Source organism: Podarcis pityusensis (genome assembly GCF_964106645.2).
Source record: "Podarcis pityusensis genome assembly, chromosome: 8".
Lineage (NCBI taxonomy): Eukaryota > Metazoa > Chordata > Lepidosauria > Squamata > Lacertidae > Podarcis > Podarcis pityusensis.
In genome coordinates this window covers 27,917,215-27,934,299 of record NC_138033.1, presented here as the reverse complement: position 1 = coordinate 27,934,299, position 17,085 = coordinate 27,917,215, and the positions used below count along the sequence as shown (strand labels likewise).

Sequence of the window (17,085 nt, the reverse complement as noted above, 5' to 3'; positions counted from 1 at the left end):
TGTTACCACAGAGGCCACTGACATCTGTTGTGTTGGCAGGAAGGTCTTGAACTAGCCTGACAGCCTCCCTACATCAGGCCCCAGAAAGCCATCTCTCCACTCACCAGGGGATTGTAGTGAAATAATTCAGACATTTCAAATGAAGGGATTCTGGAATTTAAAAGAATGGAAGAGGGGGGCAACACATAAAGGGCAGGAGAGAGTTAGTACTGTATGCATAACCTAACATAGTATATAATGGGTGGGGAAACTGTTGGCTACCCAACTTCCATCAGTCCTAGCAAGCAGAGCTAGTGGTCAGGGATGGTGTAGCAGATGTAATCCAGCAACAAGTGAAGGGCTGCAAGTTTGCCAGACTCGCATGTAGACTGCAACTTGGAAGATGCAGTAGTTGCTTCATCATCCAGCCTCTGCCCTTTAGAACCCAGGTGGGAGTTTGGGGGAAATGACACTTCTAGTTCTTCTAAGTGAGTATCTCTACTGAACTGCAGATCTTGTGTTTTACACCTATTGTTAGATTACAATTCCCATAATTCCTCATCAGCCATAATGGTTTGGGGGGGGGGTTGAAGGGAGTTTTGAAACCAACAACATGGGGAGCAGTACTTCTTCTATTGCCTTCAAGAGGAATGTTGCTTCATGCTAGGAGTGCGGATGCAATCTTCCTCTACAAAGAAAGCAGTGCTGCTGCTCACTGAATCATCTTAAACATTTTTATTGGAATGTATCGATTTTTTTGTGTGCTATTGCTTATAATACAATACAAAGCCAAAGAGCTTGAATCACCATTTGTTAAAATCCTGCCATTCACACGGCCCAACAGTATTGTTGCAAGTATAAGTCACCTGTTTCTCTTGTGTACCACAGACCTACTGCCTGCTTTCAGACTTGCAGTCTGGTGAGAGAAACATAAGCTAGTGCACCACCCCACCCCACCCCCATTTTATCTCTTGTTCTAACAAGAGGTATTAAATATCCCATCCCTGAGATCTCCAAAAGGTTAACTGCAATATCGCATCCTCAGTTCCACACAGCCTTGCACAACATGCTCCACAAGCAAATGTGTTCATTTTGATGGCTGCCTGTCCTAATAAAATCACTAAAGGAGGAAGAAGACAAAGTGATCCTCCCCTCCTGCTGTAGTCAAAACATTCAGGGGGCAGGAAAAGGTTGGCACAGATCTCAGAAAAGGAGGCTGATAAAGCATTGTAACCCACATCAATTTTGCCATCCCAAAACAAATACGAATGACTTTTCACATAGCTGAAAGGACTCTTATATTTCAGTGCCTCTGCAGGGCAAAGCTGATAGAGGTCAGGCTGTATGGAATAAAGGTGCAGAAGACCTACTGAGAGAGTTCAATTAATTGGTGTTAATCCTTATATCAAGCTAGCCCCTACCTAGCAGATTAGTGAGAAGTCTCTTCCTTCCAGCCAAGCACTATAAAGGAACACACCAAACACTCTCATCTCCAGCAACACAGAAAGGCAGGCTCAGCCTGTGGGTCATCATCAGCTTCACTGCAAGAATGGCAAGATGTTCTTGTAGAACCATTCTTCGGAAAAGTGGAGGTGATCTCCTTCTGCGCCCAGGAACACCAGCTTCCCTGCTTGGTCCATTTCCTTCAAACCCAATCGATCCTGAAAGAAGGAACATAGAGTAACAAACAGATGGACCTCAGCTAGAAATCACCATGCAAAACTTAGGCAGCAGGGCATGCAAAGAAGGTGGTTTGGGATCTACTGGTAGATTGCTGGCTGAAAGAGTGTTTGCTTCCAACTATATGTCTTTAGACTTGTTAGCAGATCTTAGATTTCTAGTAAAAAAAGTAGGCTGAACAAGTCCACTCCTTCCCACTTTGAGGTTTTTTCTTACTATCAAAGGGTATATAAATTTTATTAAATAAATCAATATTAAGATCCTAAGGCTGCAATCATAAGCACTGGAGTAAGCCCTATAAATGGCGCTTCTGAGAAAATACAGCAGCAAATGTTTTCACAGCTGCATATATAGAACAATCCTAAACTGGCTTACATCCAGTTTAACTATCAGGGCTTCCGCTGAGCAGATCCTGGGCCAATCTAGTTTGAGAGCACCAAGGAAACTACTGGAAAAATGCTAAAACCTACCATTAGAACTAAGCTGCAGTCTAGGGGGAAATTCCACCAAGTTAACTGGCGTGAATTTACACCCCCTGCTTCATTAAGTTAAAGGCAAGCAGCAGTGACAAGAAAAGGGTATAAAGAACCAGGCTGTTAATTTTTATCCTCTAACTCCAAATCGTTCAGGGTAGTATCTGTCCACTTGGCCAGATGTTTTGCGGCTCACAGCCAGTGTATCAATGGCACTGATTCAAGAGTGTAGGGATGATGCTCTTCAAATATTTCTGCAATTTATACTATCTTAAGTTACATCCACTGATTTCAATGCGTCTACTATTCTGAGTACAACATTGTTGGACCTCACCCAACGTGTTGTCCCATTAACCAGGGCTGCCTTTTTAATTAATTCACAAAGGCTTTCAGTCACTTAAAAGGTTGCAGTACTAATCCAACCAAATTCCTTTAACTGGCCCCTGAGAGGAGGCAGTAACTGTTCTTAAATACTGTATGCATTCCTAAAAGCTATTGAAGTCTTTTTTTTAAAAAAACTTTTTTTTTGCCAGTTGTTTTTGGAAGCGTGCACCCTGCTCTCTCGTAAAAGCTTGGAGGGAACGTGCTTCCAGTGGTCAGCACATCTTCAGGTTTGGAAGATTATCTCTGTTCAGTTACACCAGCTTAGACTCATTTATCATTTTCCTGTCAACTGTCTCAATTTCAAATTCTGCAAATCAGTGTTTGTAGAACAGTATTTTCTTGTAGAAACAGTTGTCTCTTTAAGCAGACAACTTTTGAGTGGAATTTACTTGCATGCAACTATGCACACCTGCAGCACAGGAACCCAGAAGAGGGGAGCACCCTAGAGCGTCCTCTTGGCTCCCCACAGCCCAAAGAGGAAGGCCTCCTTGTGAACCACAAGCACTCCCTACTTAAATAAGAGTGCTCCCCACTTATACACAATTATGGGGCCCCCAGAACACAACCCCCCATGCAATCTATAATGTAGATATTAATCTCTCTTCTGCAAGTTATTATCTAGTTACGAAACAAAACTCTTTGTTGCAACAACTGATGGGATGTCACACAGCTGGTTTGGTGTCAAATTCTTGATAGGAATAATAGCAACATTCGGGATAGTTACCTCTGTGTACAGTGAGGTCTCTTGCAAGGGAATGGTCTCTTTGGCCTGACCGCTCCGGTAGTAACCAAACCACTGGGGAAAGAGGAGAGCAATAAAATGAGCCACACGCTGTTGCAATGGCCAGTTCATACCTACATGCACCAGGCCAGCAAAGGCCTGTCCCTTTCGGGCTGCTTGTTCTTCCTCCGCCGCTGCCGCCACCACCAGGTTTGTGGTGTGGTGAACCGGCTTATACTTACTCAAGTCAATAAGTTTTCCCAGTTTTTTGTGCTAAAATTAGGTGCCTCGGCTTATATTCAGGTTGGCTTATACTCAAGTATATACGGTATATTGGGTTTGCAAAATCAGCCCTCTTCCATTTCATCAGATTCTGCATGTGTTTTTCACACATATATATGCGTGCACACACACACAGAGCTGCCCACCTCAGATGCAGGAGGGTCCACCATGGTATCATTGAGGAACTTCACCATCACAAATTTCTTCAAAGACATCAGGTTTTTCTTATAGGTACTGTTGTTGCTCTGGAAAGAAGATGGGGGCACAGAGGGAGGAAAAGACAGAGAGAAAAGAAGATTTAAGAGAATCCCAAGCTACCTTGGAATCTGCTTTGCTGATGACACTGCAGAAAACTCCATGCAAATCCTGACCCAAGTGCGCCCCAACAGTTTAGTCATGCTGGCCACATGACCTGGAAAGCTGTCTGTGGACAAATGTCACGCCCTCGGCCTGAAAGCGAGATGAGCGCCGCACCTCACAGTCGCCTTTGACTGGATTTAACTATCCAGGGGTCCTTTACCTTTTATATTATTATGCAAACATATTGTTTGGGTACTAATTGACTACATGTTTAATAACTCGCCCTTCAAAACAAGGCTTATAGTACATAACAAAACAAGTTAAGCGTCAACAGCAACCCTTCCTCTAAGGAAGCATAAGCATGTAGCTCACAGGCATTCTTCTATTTGGTCACTGACCAGGTGGAGATCTTACAAGACTCAGCAAGGCTGCTCCATTGTGTGCCTATGGACCATACCCTGCATATATCTGCTTAATTTCTGCATGTTTTATTCTACTTTTTCTAGCTTGTTTTTTTCTTTCTTGAGCCCTTCCAGACCTTCACAATTTCACGATAAACTTCCTGCAGTTTGCAGGGGTTGTTTCTGGATTTGATTAGAGGGGCGGGATGAGCAGCCAGACCGGCCAGGCCCAAACCTATCAAACTTACTCGCTCTTGATTGATGTCAGCCAGGAAAAGACTGTGCTTCCGGTATTCCTCTTCATTCAGTGGGTCGTGCCAGTACTGGGCTTGGACCAGGCTGTAGTGGAGGGAGAACTGGGAGTTCAAAACACAAGCCAGAGCAAGCCCTTGAGCCCCAACCCCCAAGCACATGCCCCAACCCCATAACATTCAACTTCCGCCAAAGTGAACTCACCGGTTCTGGACCACTGCAGTATAGGCCCCTAGGTCTAACATCCTTCGGATCCAGTCACAGAGGTGAGAACTCTCCCCGGGACAACGCGGAAAGCCATACACACCTGTGGCAGCAAGATACCAATTTGCAGGCATTCAGGATCTGAACATGACACCAGCCATTAAGATTAATGGTCCTCAGTCATGCTTATTACTTTAATAATAATTGTTGTTGGTGGTGTTGTTTTATTATTTCTACCCCACTCATCTGGCAGGGTTTCCCCAGCCACTCTGGGCAGCTTCCTTCCGGCACATGCAAAAACATCATAAAATGTCAAACATTTAAAACTTCCCAATACAGGGCTGCCTTCAGATGTCTTCTAAAAGTTGTGTGGTTCTTTATCTCCCTGACATCGGATGGGAGGGCCCTCTGCCTGGTTCCCTGTAACTTTGCTTCTCTCAGTAAGGGAAACGCCAGAAGACCCTTTGAGGTGGACCTCAGTGAATGATAGGGGTGGAGACGCTGCTTCAGGTATACTGGGCCAAGAGCTTTAAAGGTCAGCACCAACACTTTGAATTGTGCTTGGAAACGTACTGGGAGCCAGTGAAGATCCTTTAGGATTGGTGTTATATGGTCCCAGTGGCCACTCCCAGTCACCAGTCTAGCTGCCACATTCTGGATTAGTTGTAGTTTCCAGGTCACCTTCAAAGGTAGTCCCACATGAAGCACATTGCAGTAGTCCAAGCGGGAGATACCTAGAGCATGCACCACTCTGGCGAGACAGGCTGCGGGCAGGTAGGGTCTCAGCTGGTGTACCAAGTGGAGCTGTCCTGGACACAGAATTGACCTATGCCTGCATGGACAGCTGTGAGTCCAAAATGGCTCCCAGGCTGTGCTGATGTTCCTTCAGGGGCACAATTACCCCATTCAGGACCAAGGAGTCCCCCACACTCGCCCAGCCCAGCCCCAAAAAACAGTATTCTGTCTTGTCAGGATTCAACCTCAATCCATTAACTGCCATCCATCCTCCAGCTGCCTCCAGACACTCACAGCAGAACCAGGGACAGCTTTCCCTTCTGTCCCTAGCCCGCCGGAGATCACTGACCAGCACAATCAAGGCAGTTTCAATCCCATGATGGGGACTGAATCCCGATTGGAAGGGATCCATATGGTCCGCATCCTCCAGGCATAACATCCTCTGTTGCTATGACATAACTTTCCCCGCCTAAATCTGCATTCTCCCATCTAGAAAACAAAAGACCACTCAGATGGGCTTACCTTGGTGCTGACCTCCTACAGAAATCAGATTGAACATTGGGGGAGAGGGACATCTCTGCACCACCGCCCTCCTGGAAAGGGGGGGGGGGAGAGACAAAAACAGATTAAGCAGCAACCTCCAAGGCAGAAGACACGTTGTCCAGACAGTTCTTATATACCAGGGCAGAACGTAGAACTGACAGGATTATACTGGCTTTGATTTAATATTGATTTTGTAATTCAATTTATATACATTAGATTTTATTATACTTCTTATTGGAATTCAGGTCGGGGAGGTAGGGTGACCTGTCGGATGTTCCCATCATCCCCAGCCAGCATAGCCAATGGCCAGGGGTGATGGGAGGGGACATTTGATGTCATCTGGAGGGCTGCAGTTCCCCATTTTTAAGGTAGTCAGTACTGAGATGGAGGGGCCAAGGGCCTGGTTCTGTAACCTATGTCACAGATAGGTCATTCCATATCAAGTGATTCAACTTTTTTACCTCATCTCATCCAATTTTCTTAATATTTTGTACATTTGTTGAATGATCAAAACTAAGCTTAAATCTAAAATTTCAATTTTTTTATCTCATCCTGTATGTGAGTTATGAGGGTTTGAAATTTCAAAAAATTGACAATTTTGGCCTTGCACAAAAACCTTAAAAGCTCAGTCCAGAATTGACATACACCAAAACTAAAAACACCAATCTCTTCAGAACTTCGTGGGCTTTAATATGATATGTCACATGAGGGACTTAAATTTAAAATTAAAGTAAGTTACAAAATCGAACATTTTAAAAAGTGATTTTAAAAAATTAATATGATTTAAACATTCAAAAAAAATCTATTGATTATTTAACATTTCTAAGAGCCTTCTGCATGCAACACACGTGCTCTACCACTGCATTCTACCCAAAGTTGCCCCCTTTCACCCAAAGCTCCTCCCTCATTCTGCAACGCTTGAGACACTTACAGAAACTGCCCTCCCTGTGAGAAGCCCATGGCGTTGAAGCCGCCTCGAAGCTTCGGGTCCTTTGCGAGTTCGTCACACACGAGTTTCACCTGGTCATTCACGTTCATGAAGAAGCTGTTCTCCATGTCCTGAAGAAAACGGAGAACTTGAAGAACAGGAGAGAGCCAATGACCTGCACATGCCAAAGTGTCACACACTGAGAAGGAAGGCAAGTCCCCACAGGGAGATTGCAGCTTCCTTCCCCAGGCAATCGGCCCTCCTCCCTTCTGTTCAAAAAGGAAGTCACTAGCCCAGCGATAGGGAACCTATGGCCCTCCAGATGTTTGCTCATTTAGGAGTATTTGTGAAGCTTACAGTATATTAATAATGCAATGATACAGCAGTCACTAGAGTGGGACAAAATAAAAAAAATCCTTCCAGTAGCACCTTTAAGACCAACTAAGTTAGTTCTTGGTATGAGCTTTCGTGTGCAAGCACACTTCTTCAGATAGAGTGGGACAAGTTTGTATATAGATTTCCCTCACTAATTGTCCAATGTTCCAACAAGTGTCACTCTGCAGCTGAACCTCCTGGTCTCGTAGGAGCCAGGAGTTAGTCCTTCCCAGGCCCAGCCTTCCTCACCAGGCTGAGGACAACCTTGAATTTGGCCAGGAACAAATCAGTCGTCAATGCAGATCTATGAGCTGAGGATGTAATATGATGGCAGGATCAGCAAACATGTTGCAGTGTTCTGCATTAACTGATATTTCTGGACCAAACACAAGAGGGGTAGATGATAGATAGATAGATAGATAGATAGATAGATAGATAGATAGATAGATAGATAGATGATAGAATGGAGAGGGAAAGATGAGGCTGCTGTGTCTCTCCATTGGCTCTGCTGGACAGCAACTCCATCAGGCTTCTCCTTCAAGTGCCTAGCAGCCAGCAGCCGTTCCATCAGGATACAAGAGGGAAAGGGAGAGGGGGACTACAGGGTTCCATGTCTATGGCAAAAATGGGAGGTGAAACTTTAGCCGAGGTCACCCAGAATATATGCCTAGCTAGCTGCTTCCATGGGAAGTAAAGGTAAAGGGACCCCTGACCATTAGGTCCAGTCGTGACTGACTCTGGGGTTGTGGCGCTCATCTCGCTTTATTGGCCGAGCGAGCTGGCGAACCATGAGAAGTAGCTTTGTCTAAGTGCTTATGTGATTGTGTCTGGCCCCACTCACTACTGGGATGCAGCCCCCGACAGCTCTCCACTGGGGAAAGGCAACCCTCAATGCTTGGAAAAGTAATGCCAGGGTGGAATTCGATTCAGCACCCAAGTTCTGAGCTCTGCGTAGCAAAACCAAAGCCACGAGCGTGTGGGAGAGAGCTGGGCGGCTCAGCATCAGGACCAAATCCATTTAGAGATCAGAGCTTAGGCACAGACAAGGCTTAGAAGAGGCCTAAGTCAGAGGCCATCATGGCTTCAAGGAGCTCATAAGCAGATCTGCGTCCAAATCCAATTACAACCCGCAGCTTCGGGGTTACTTCATGGGAGTCTGCCCTTCTTACTCCCTTACTTGCTCACACCTGTTTTAAAGGTGTCCATGATGATGCCTTTAGGTTCTCCCCACCCTACTCAGACATGCACACCCAGTGTGATTGACAAGTCCATTGGGTCGGGGGGGTGGGGATGAGAATCCTGCTCATCAACAGGCAGGTCTCCTAGCCTTTCTCATGAGCCAGCAAAGGTATGAGTGGGAAGAATTCAACTGCCCCAGAAGGGTCCTCCATTTATCCCCACTGGATTCATGAGATTACTGCTCCTCACCATACCATCATTTCATCCTCTTTCAGGCAGAAGAGATGCTGCTTTGTTCTAATGGCATTTCCCTACAAACACTCCCCCGCCCCTGTCCCTCCTCTAATGCCAGTCTTGGCATCAAGACTGATTGCCCCAATGCACAGATCCTTGTTGGAAGCGGCATGGCAAAAACATGCAGCGCTGTCCACAATGTTCTGCACACTGTCCTTTAGAATTGAAGAGTTGGAAGGGATCTAGAGGGTCATCTAATCCAGGGGTAGGCAACCTATGGCCCGTGGGCTGGATGCGGCCCAATCGCCTTCTCAATCCGGCCAGCGGACGGTCCAGGAATCAGCGTGTTTTTACATGAGTAGAATGTATGCTTTTATTTAAAATGCATCTCTGGGTTATTTGTGGGGCATAGGAATTTGTTCATTCCCCCCACCAAAAAAAATATACCGTATTTTTTGCTCTATAAGACTCACTTTTCCCCTCCTAAAAAGTAAGGGGAAATGTATGTGCGTCTTATGGAGCGAATGCAGGCTGCGCAGCTATCCCAGAAGCCAGAACAGCAAGAGGGATCGCTGCTTTCACTGCGCAGCGATCCCTCTTGCTGTTCTGGCTTCTGAGATTCAGAATATTTTTTTTCTTGTTTTCCTCCTCCAAAAACTAGGTGCATCTTGTGGTCTGGTGCGTCTTATAGAGCGAAAAATACGGTAGTCCAGCCCACTACATGGTCTGAGGGATGGTGGACCGGCCCATGGCTGAAGAAGGTTGCTGACCCCTGATCTAATTCAACCCTCTGCAATGCAAGAATATGCAGCTGTCTCCTAAGGAGATCGTACCTACAACCTTGGCGTTATCAGCACCACACTCTAACCAACTGAGCTCTCCAGGCTGATAGCTGGAGCTCAAGTTAACAAAGTATGAGAAGCACCATTTTAAACACCATGCCTACTTGAGAAAATTCACAATAAAAATGACCCCACCTCAATTAAGTTGCTGCCAATCTTCAAAGACAGAACGTAAATCCCTGGGATTTTCTTCTCCACGATTTTTTTTATGTAACCCATGCTCTCAGGATTGCAGCAGCTGTCACCTGGGATTAAAGGGAAAAAAGCAGATGAGGGGAAAGATTCGGAATCAGAAATTCAGCAACGGGACTGTTGCAGTAGCATTCTTTTTTAGTCTAGAAAAATATATTTGCAAATTATAACAAACGTAGACCCAGCTCATGTGTTACTGGGGCCCCCAGGGGGCTATAGGGAAGCCCCATATTCGGCTCCCACCTTAACACAAGTAAGCAGGGTGGTCAACTATTAAGTTAATTGCTCAATTATCTCTCCTGAAGTTAATGGGATTACATTAAAAGAAAATCCTGTGTTTTACAAAAACTGCCACATAAATATCTTCTTGAGATACTGAAGGCCAAGGTACATAATAAGCAGATAAACAAAAACACATTTGTTTCTCGGTTCCACACAAACAACACAATTATCATTCCTGACCATCCTGGGCAAGGCATGCTGTTTCTTGTGCGAGGGCTGCTGAACGTCATCCTGGACTACACCTGGGAAGATAACAGTGATGATAAAGTGGGTTAATACAAACGGCGTGCATCTTCTCTTGCCAGTAAGTCAGGAGACTGACACCTCCCACATAGACAAGGGCAAAAGGAACATGTAATATTTATAATACTCCCGTTTGTGGAATGCTCTCCTCAGGGAGGTTCGCCTGGCTCCTTCATTATATATATTTTAGGTGCCAGGCGAAAATGTTCCCCTTTGGCTGATTAACATTCTGCAGCCTTTTAAATGTGTCTGTGAGAAGTGGGCAGGTTATTGTTTAGCTGTTTTAATCAAGTGCTTGTTTTAACCTGTATTTTATTCTGCGAACCTCCCTAAGATCTTATAATGAAGGGTGGCATATAAATCTAATAAATACAGTGGTACCTCGGGTTAAGACTTAATTAGTTCTGGAGGTCTGTTCTTAACCTGAAACTGTTCTTAACCTGAAGCACCACTTTAGCTAATGGGGCCTCCCACTGCTGCTGTGCCGCCGCTGCACAATTTCTGTTCTCATCCTGAAGCAAAGTTCTTAACCCGAGGTACTATTTCTGGGTTAGCGGAGTCTGTAACCTGAAGCGTCTGTAACCCGAGGTACCACTGTAATACTATGGATTTCTGATTTCCTGACTAAACTTCAGCCTAACTGGATCAACTAAACTTTGATCCAGATATATACAACAAGCACTTACTTGAACAGCTGTAACCCAAAGCCCCATCCAAAGAAAGGGGTGGGGGAAAAGAGACAAGAGTATGGTTTTAGACACACATAGGAATACTGCACTTCAAAATAAATGCATGTCGAATGTGGCTTTAGACACGGTCCAGAGTTTCCTGTCCCCTTGTTAATTGTATGCTCATGACATCAATTTAGATTGCTTGCCATTGAATATTAGTCCCAGCAGAGAAAGGGTATCAGGATTTTTTATTCTCCAAGCACAAGGCTGAGACGTCACAGGAGGCAGGGAACTGAGGACACGTTATCTGGCAGATCAATAGTGTTGTGAGAATTTTAAATGAAGGGAGAGGGTGAATCTATTACTAGGAGGGTAGCCCCTTTTAGAAAGAAAGAAAGAAAGAAAGAAAGAAAGAAAGAAAGAAAGAAAGAACAAGTTTGGTAATCAAGATAAAAGCCCAGATAATATCAGAATGAGGTCTGGATGGATGCAAAATTTCATACTATATCTAACATTTCGTGTTATTCCAGTTATATTTCACAATGGGTCTATAACTGCATATACATCATACAGTTGAAGCACATTTCTTCTCCAAAGAATCATGGGAACTGTAGTTGAAGGGTGCTGGGAATTATAGCTCTGTGAGAGCTAAACTACAAATCCCAGGATTTTTGGGGGGAAAGCCATGCGCTTTAAATGTATTGTCTGTGTGCAGCCTTAGACCATATAAAGAAATCTGGCCTGATCTCATCAACCTGGGACTCCAAAAGAGCCTGAGGGGAAGAGACAAGATCAGCAGGAAACTGGAGGAGGATCTGGGGCAGGGAAGCTATACATATCATCTTCCCCTAAGGAAAAAATATTAATTGCCCAAGCAGCTCTGTCATCAGTTTCCTAGTCATTAGTCCCTCCCTTGTTTGTGCTCCATCCCATGGATAAAAGCAACAGATTACAAACCGTTGGGAGTAAAAGTCCGAAACAGAATCAAAAGTGCAACAGGAGAGTGCACATCCAAATTTCAAACCTCACTCACAGTACTGAGTGTGCTTAACATCTTACATGGTGATTTGGAGTGAGTAAGAACCCTAAGACAAGAAGTCTGGAGCCTTGGACTTTTATAAAGCTGAATGATCACACAAATGCAGCCATGCTATAAACCAGTCTTTAATTGAGGCTGAAATCACTGTGAAGAGTCATAGAAGTCTGGAGCCTGTGGCCTTTCAGGAGATACAAATATTCTCTTTTATACTGTGGCTGGAGGGGTGGTCCTGACCTGGAGCCAGTTCCTCTAACTCTTTACCCCTGGAAAAGAAATATTATCTCAGGGCAAGGTGGACAACCTGTGGCTCCTCCAGATGTTGCTGGACACCAGCTCCCATCAGCAAGGCCGGTAGTCAAGAAAGATGAAAGTCCACGAATATCAGGAGGTGCACAAGGTCCCCCGCCCCCATCCTAGAGTCAGCAATTACCTTGAAAGGAGGCTGGGCAAAAAAGGGCCACCCTCTACTCCCACCCAAAGTGGACTAACAAGTAAACCTCCTAATGTAGCCCCTCATCACCTCTAAATACCCCTTTTGCAACTGGTCCTCTTTCAAGGTTGGAGTTGGTCATGGGGCCTCCAGTTGCTAACCCCAACTCCAAGATGTCTTGCCATTTCAGGATGCCTTCCCATTTGCAATTTCTCAGCAACTGCTTTAGGGCAGGACGAGGGTTAGGCAAGAGAATCAAACTGGTCTTAAGGAACAGCGTTAATGCTACCTGCCCTTTCTCACTGTCTTATTCAACTGTAAATGCATATAACACTTGCAATGTCACTGTCTGGAACTAGATGCTATGTTTTGTATGGCATTCTTCCAATTTTTAAATTCCGTTTTTTTAAAGTTTCATTTTCTCTTCTGTTTAGTTTCGGTTATTTAATGATGTTGGTCAGCATATTTCTTTGAGAAACAGTGTCCCATGATCCCAGTTACAGAGGCAGGAAGCCCTTTTCATCCCAAGGGCCACATGCCTCCGGGGGAGGAGCAGGGCAAGAGGCAAAAGTGGGCACAGCAATCCATTTAATGTTTACCTTTGTTCAGAAGGCTAGTTTCTACACACATCCCTCTCCATCCTCATCCAAACAAGAAAGAGGTGCTATCAAAGTTCAAGGACACATTCCAGCCAAGCAAAAACACTCAAGAAGGGTGCAAACCAGGGCCAGCAAGGGAGGGATATGGGCTGGGGAGAGTCCCAAGGGCCAGACAGAGAGCCCTGGAGGGTCTGGTCCTGGACCTTCAGTTCCCCACCTCTGCATTAAAACAAATTATAATACATTTTCCTTGACTGAGATGAGCTTTGAATGCCCAGTTCTTTTCATGCCACTCCAATTCAACCATCCCCTTGCATAATCCAATTAAGTGATAAGATCATACAGGGAAGGATGGCACTTGGTCAGCTTTGAACAAACTTCATCAGATTTCTTGCCACCTGTCTGTTTATGCATCAAATATTGCTTTTAGACTAAAGCCAGCAGATAAAAAAGGTCACTGTTGGCAGGATAATTACACTGAGGTAGTTGTTAAATATTACTGCTGTATTTATAAAAGCTGCTTCCATTTGCACTATTCATGCAGAATCAAGTTTCATTTGTGCGCACGTGTGTCTTTTTATGGTATGCAATTGGCAGAAGGATGAGCTGTATCAATCCACTTTTCAACTAATGTAGTCTACACATCAATCACAGCAACCGAGAAAAAACTGTGAACACCCAAGAAATGCTAGAAAGATTGTCACTACTGACAAGTCCTCTCTTAAGGAAAACCACTAGGGAGAAATGCATACAAGCTTTGCTTGGTGAAATACTGGATCAGTTTCCTGCAAGTTGATAACCTAGTAAATCACACAGTGAGGAAAATGTGATTGGCCAGGCTACTGGGGAGTACAAGACTGGGGTTAGCAAACATGGGCTACAATGAAAAACTGACCCCCTGGTTTAGATACTAATCCCTCCAGACCCTTTAGGCTGCTTAATGACAAACAGGAGACAGTGGCTTGGAGGAGACTTGTTTTTTAGTTTCACAGTCATAGTGTAACTGTGCTGCTTCTGTTCTCAAAGCACTACAAACTTATGATTTTCCAGATAAGGAACTGAAGCTACAGGACCATTAGGTAGTTACCACATTAACTTCTTTCTGAAACTGAAACAAGAAAGCCACAGAGTTTCACCCTAAAAGAAACCTTGCAAGGTAACTGAAGTGGTGACACTTTGAAGTAGCAGAACCCAAACTTGAACCCATGTCCAACAGTTTAACAACTAATTAACACTTGCTTTGCTCCATCCTATGCACCTGGGTTTTCCCCCCATTTTTTTGCTTGACAAGAGTTAACTGACAGTGCAATCCTATGCAGATCTTCTCAGAAATAATTCCCAGCAAGTTAAATGGGGCTTATTCACAGGTAAATGAATAGACAATTAGCAACCTGTTGACAGATACTAAACTACGAACAAGCCCACACTGCTGTTAGTAAGGCTGAGATCCCCACTTACATACGAGTAAGATCCATTGAATTAAACAGGCCTTACTTCCAAGTAGACACGGCTAGGATTGTGCTACAATTCGTTTTGTTAAAGCACCTCATAGTACATGCTATACAGATGTCGTGCTTTACCACAACGAGGCTGGAACTCCGTGGGAAAACGTTTACCCAGAACCAGGGTTCGAATTTGCATCCAGCCACAAAGCTAACTAGCCTGGTCACTCTCTTGTAAGACTCTCTCAAGACTGCTATAAAAACAAAAAACCGGGATGAACATTTTAAACTCTCTCTTTCTCTCTCTCTCTCTCGACAAAGCATCAGCCGAGACCCTGACTAGATCCCGTTCACTCACCCATGCCATGCCAGATGACCAGCGGCACCGGCCCCGCCGAGCTCCCGGGACTCAGCCAGCAAAATCCGCTCAGCAGCTGGAGCAGCAAAACTTTCTGCAGCCTGGCCGACGCCATCTTGGATCTGTCATATGACACAAATCCCCCCGCCCGCCAAGTGCACAGAGAGGAGGCGGGCCTGGACCAGCCTTCTCGCCTCTTCAAGAAAGGAGGAGCTCTGGGAACGGGAGATTGGAGGACCTGGGTGGGCAGGGCATCCAATGAAATAACTAAACGAAAATCTCAATCGGTTTTTTTTCTTTAATACATATTTTATTAATTTCCCAATATAACAAAAATAAAACAACATCAATACAAATTCAATATCAAACAAAAAAATTGACTTACCCCCTAGTCCCTTCCTTCGTTCCAGTGTTTATCAACATACCACATGTCCAATGTAAAATAAAAACCATTAAAATTACTTGTAATTACATTATGAATGAACAATAAGTAGTCCTAGAACTCTGCCAATGTATTAACCTGTGTACATTGCTTCTGTATATATGCAATAAAGTCCTTCCATTCTTCCTTATATTCGTTGTCATCTCTTTCTCTTAGTTTCATTGTCATTTTGCCATTTCAGCACATTCCATTAATTTAACTTGCCAATCTTCTTTAGTTGGGACACCTTCTTTCCAGTGTTGTACAAGCAATACTCGTGCGGCTGCAGTCGCATACATAAATAAGTTCTTTTGTAATCTAGGTATATCTACTCCTGTAATAGTAGGGATGCTTCTGGTTTTTTGACAAAAGTTATTTAAAAAAAAATCATTTCCCAATACAGTGGTACCTCGGGTTACATACGCTTCAGGTTACAGACTCCACTAACCCAGAAATAGTACCTCGGGTTAAGAACTTTGCTTCAGGATGAGAACAGAAATCGTGCTCTGGTGGTACGGCAGCAGCAGGAGGCCCCATTAGCTAAAGTGGTGCTTCAGGTTAAGAACAGTTTCAGGTTAAGAACGGACTTCCAGAACGAATTAAGTACTTAACCCGAGGTACCACTGTAGTTTTTTTTTACTATTTTACATTTCCACCACATAGGAAAAAACCTTTTGTTGTTTTACATTTCCAACACTTATTTTCTTTAGATTTATACATTTTTGCTAATTTGACTGGTATCTAATAGATGGTATCTAATTTTCTTCAGTCGCCACACATGCTGTAAATTTAATCCCACTCTTCCATAGTTTTTCCCATTCCTCCATCTGAATATTGTGTCCCACATCTTGTGCCCATTTAATCATGACTGATTTAACCTCTTCATCTTTCGTTTCCCAGTCTAGCAACAGATTGTACATTTTCGATATTAATTTCTTATCACAAAATATCATTCAGTTTCGTGCTTCAGCCAGTCCTCACATTTATTGCATTTATACCCCACCTTTTTCTCAAAGTTGCTGTACACTGTCCCGTCCCCCCATTTAATCCCAACAACCCTTTACAGTAGGCTAGACTGCTAGAGGTCATGACTGGCCCAAGGTCACCCAGTGAGGTTCATGGCTGAGTGCGGATTTGAACCCTGGCTTCTTAGGTCCGAATCCAGCACTCTAACCACTACACCACACTATTGGCATAGGAGGGAGGTGTCAGAATGCAGAGGAGGAAGGCAGGGCTCCTGCATCCTATAGTTGTATAAATGAGATTATTTCAGCAGGTGCAAATTGCCATGCAAGCTGTGCAAGGCTACCAATAGTTAGTAGCCACAATGGGTATTTTCTGCCTTTGCTATTGGACACAGTGTGCCATTGAATACCACTTGCTGGGAAGCACACGGTTGCAATCAGGTCCTGCTTGTGGGCTTTCTAAGAGACATCTGGTCACTATGGTAACAGCATTTGACCACATGAGTCTTTGGCCTGATGCAACAAGGCTCTTCTATTCTTGTAAGTACAGTAATATATCCATTGAGTACAATGGGACTTGTAAATACACATAGGATTCTGCGTCAGAGGTGAAAGCAGCTTTCAGATAACAGATGAGGAGTGGCCCTCCACATGTTGTTCGGCTTCAGGCCCCATCATCCCCACCCATTAGCCATGCTGGCTGCAGCCGATGTGAGTTGGGGGTCAAAACAGTATCTGGAGGGCTGTAAATTTCCCCACCTATTTTAAACTGGCAGACATGCCTGACCATTATGCCTGTTTGCAACATACAGAACAAGCTTTCCACTGCCAGATTTGCAGTGCAAATCTATAAATGTGGTACTTCAAAATAAGCCCTTGATTTCAGACATACTTGCTGGTAAATTGATTATTGCTGCTTAAAGAGGGGATT

The 17,085-nt window shown here is 44.3% G+C and overlaps 1 protein-coding gene across 1 annotated transcript; it reads right to left on the bottom strand.

Annotated features, from left to right (window-relative positions):
* Positions 1 to 699: 699 nt before the first annotated feature.
* On the bottom strand, positions 700 to 14,923 carry PPT1 (palmitoyl-protein thioesterase 1). The gene is made up of 9 exons (XM_081015626.1): positions 14,769 to 14,923; positions 9,648 to 9,757; positions 6,886 to 7,013; positions 5,934 to 6,004; positions 4,677 to 4,779; positions 4,469 to 4,559; positions 3,666 to 3,764; positions 3,241 to 3,312; positions 700 to 1,640 (listed from the first exon to the last, which is right to left on the bottom strand). Exons 1-9 carry the CDS (start codon positions 14,881 to 14,883, stop codon positions 1,518 to 1,520), a joined length of 912 nt encoding a protein of 303 aa, XP_080871752.1. The 5' UTR covers positions 14,884 to 14,923; the 3' UTR covers positions 700 to 1,517.
* Positions 14,924 to 17,085: the final 2,162 nt, after the last annotated feature.

Coding starts and splice junctions, on each gene's coding strand:
- PPT1 (XM_081015626.1), bottom strand. CDS start 14,883: ATGGCGTCGGCCAGGCTGCAGAAAGTTTTGCTGCTCCAGCTGCTGAGC. Junction 7,014..9,647: donor TTGGCAGCAACTTAATTGAG/GTGGGGTCATTT, acceptor CGTTTTCTTCAG/GACATGGAGAACAGCTTCTT. Junction 6,005..6,885: donor TCACAGGGAGGGCAGTTTCT/GTAAGTGTCTCA, acceptor CCCCCTTTCCAG/GAGGGCGGTGGTGCAGAGAT.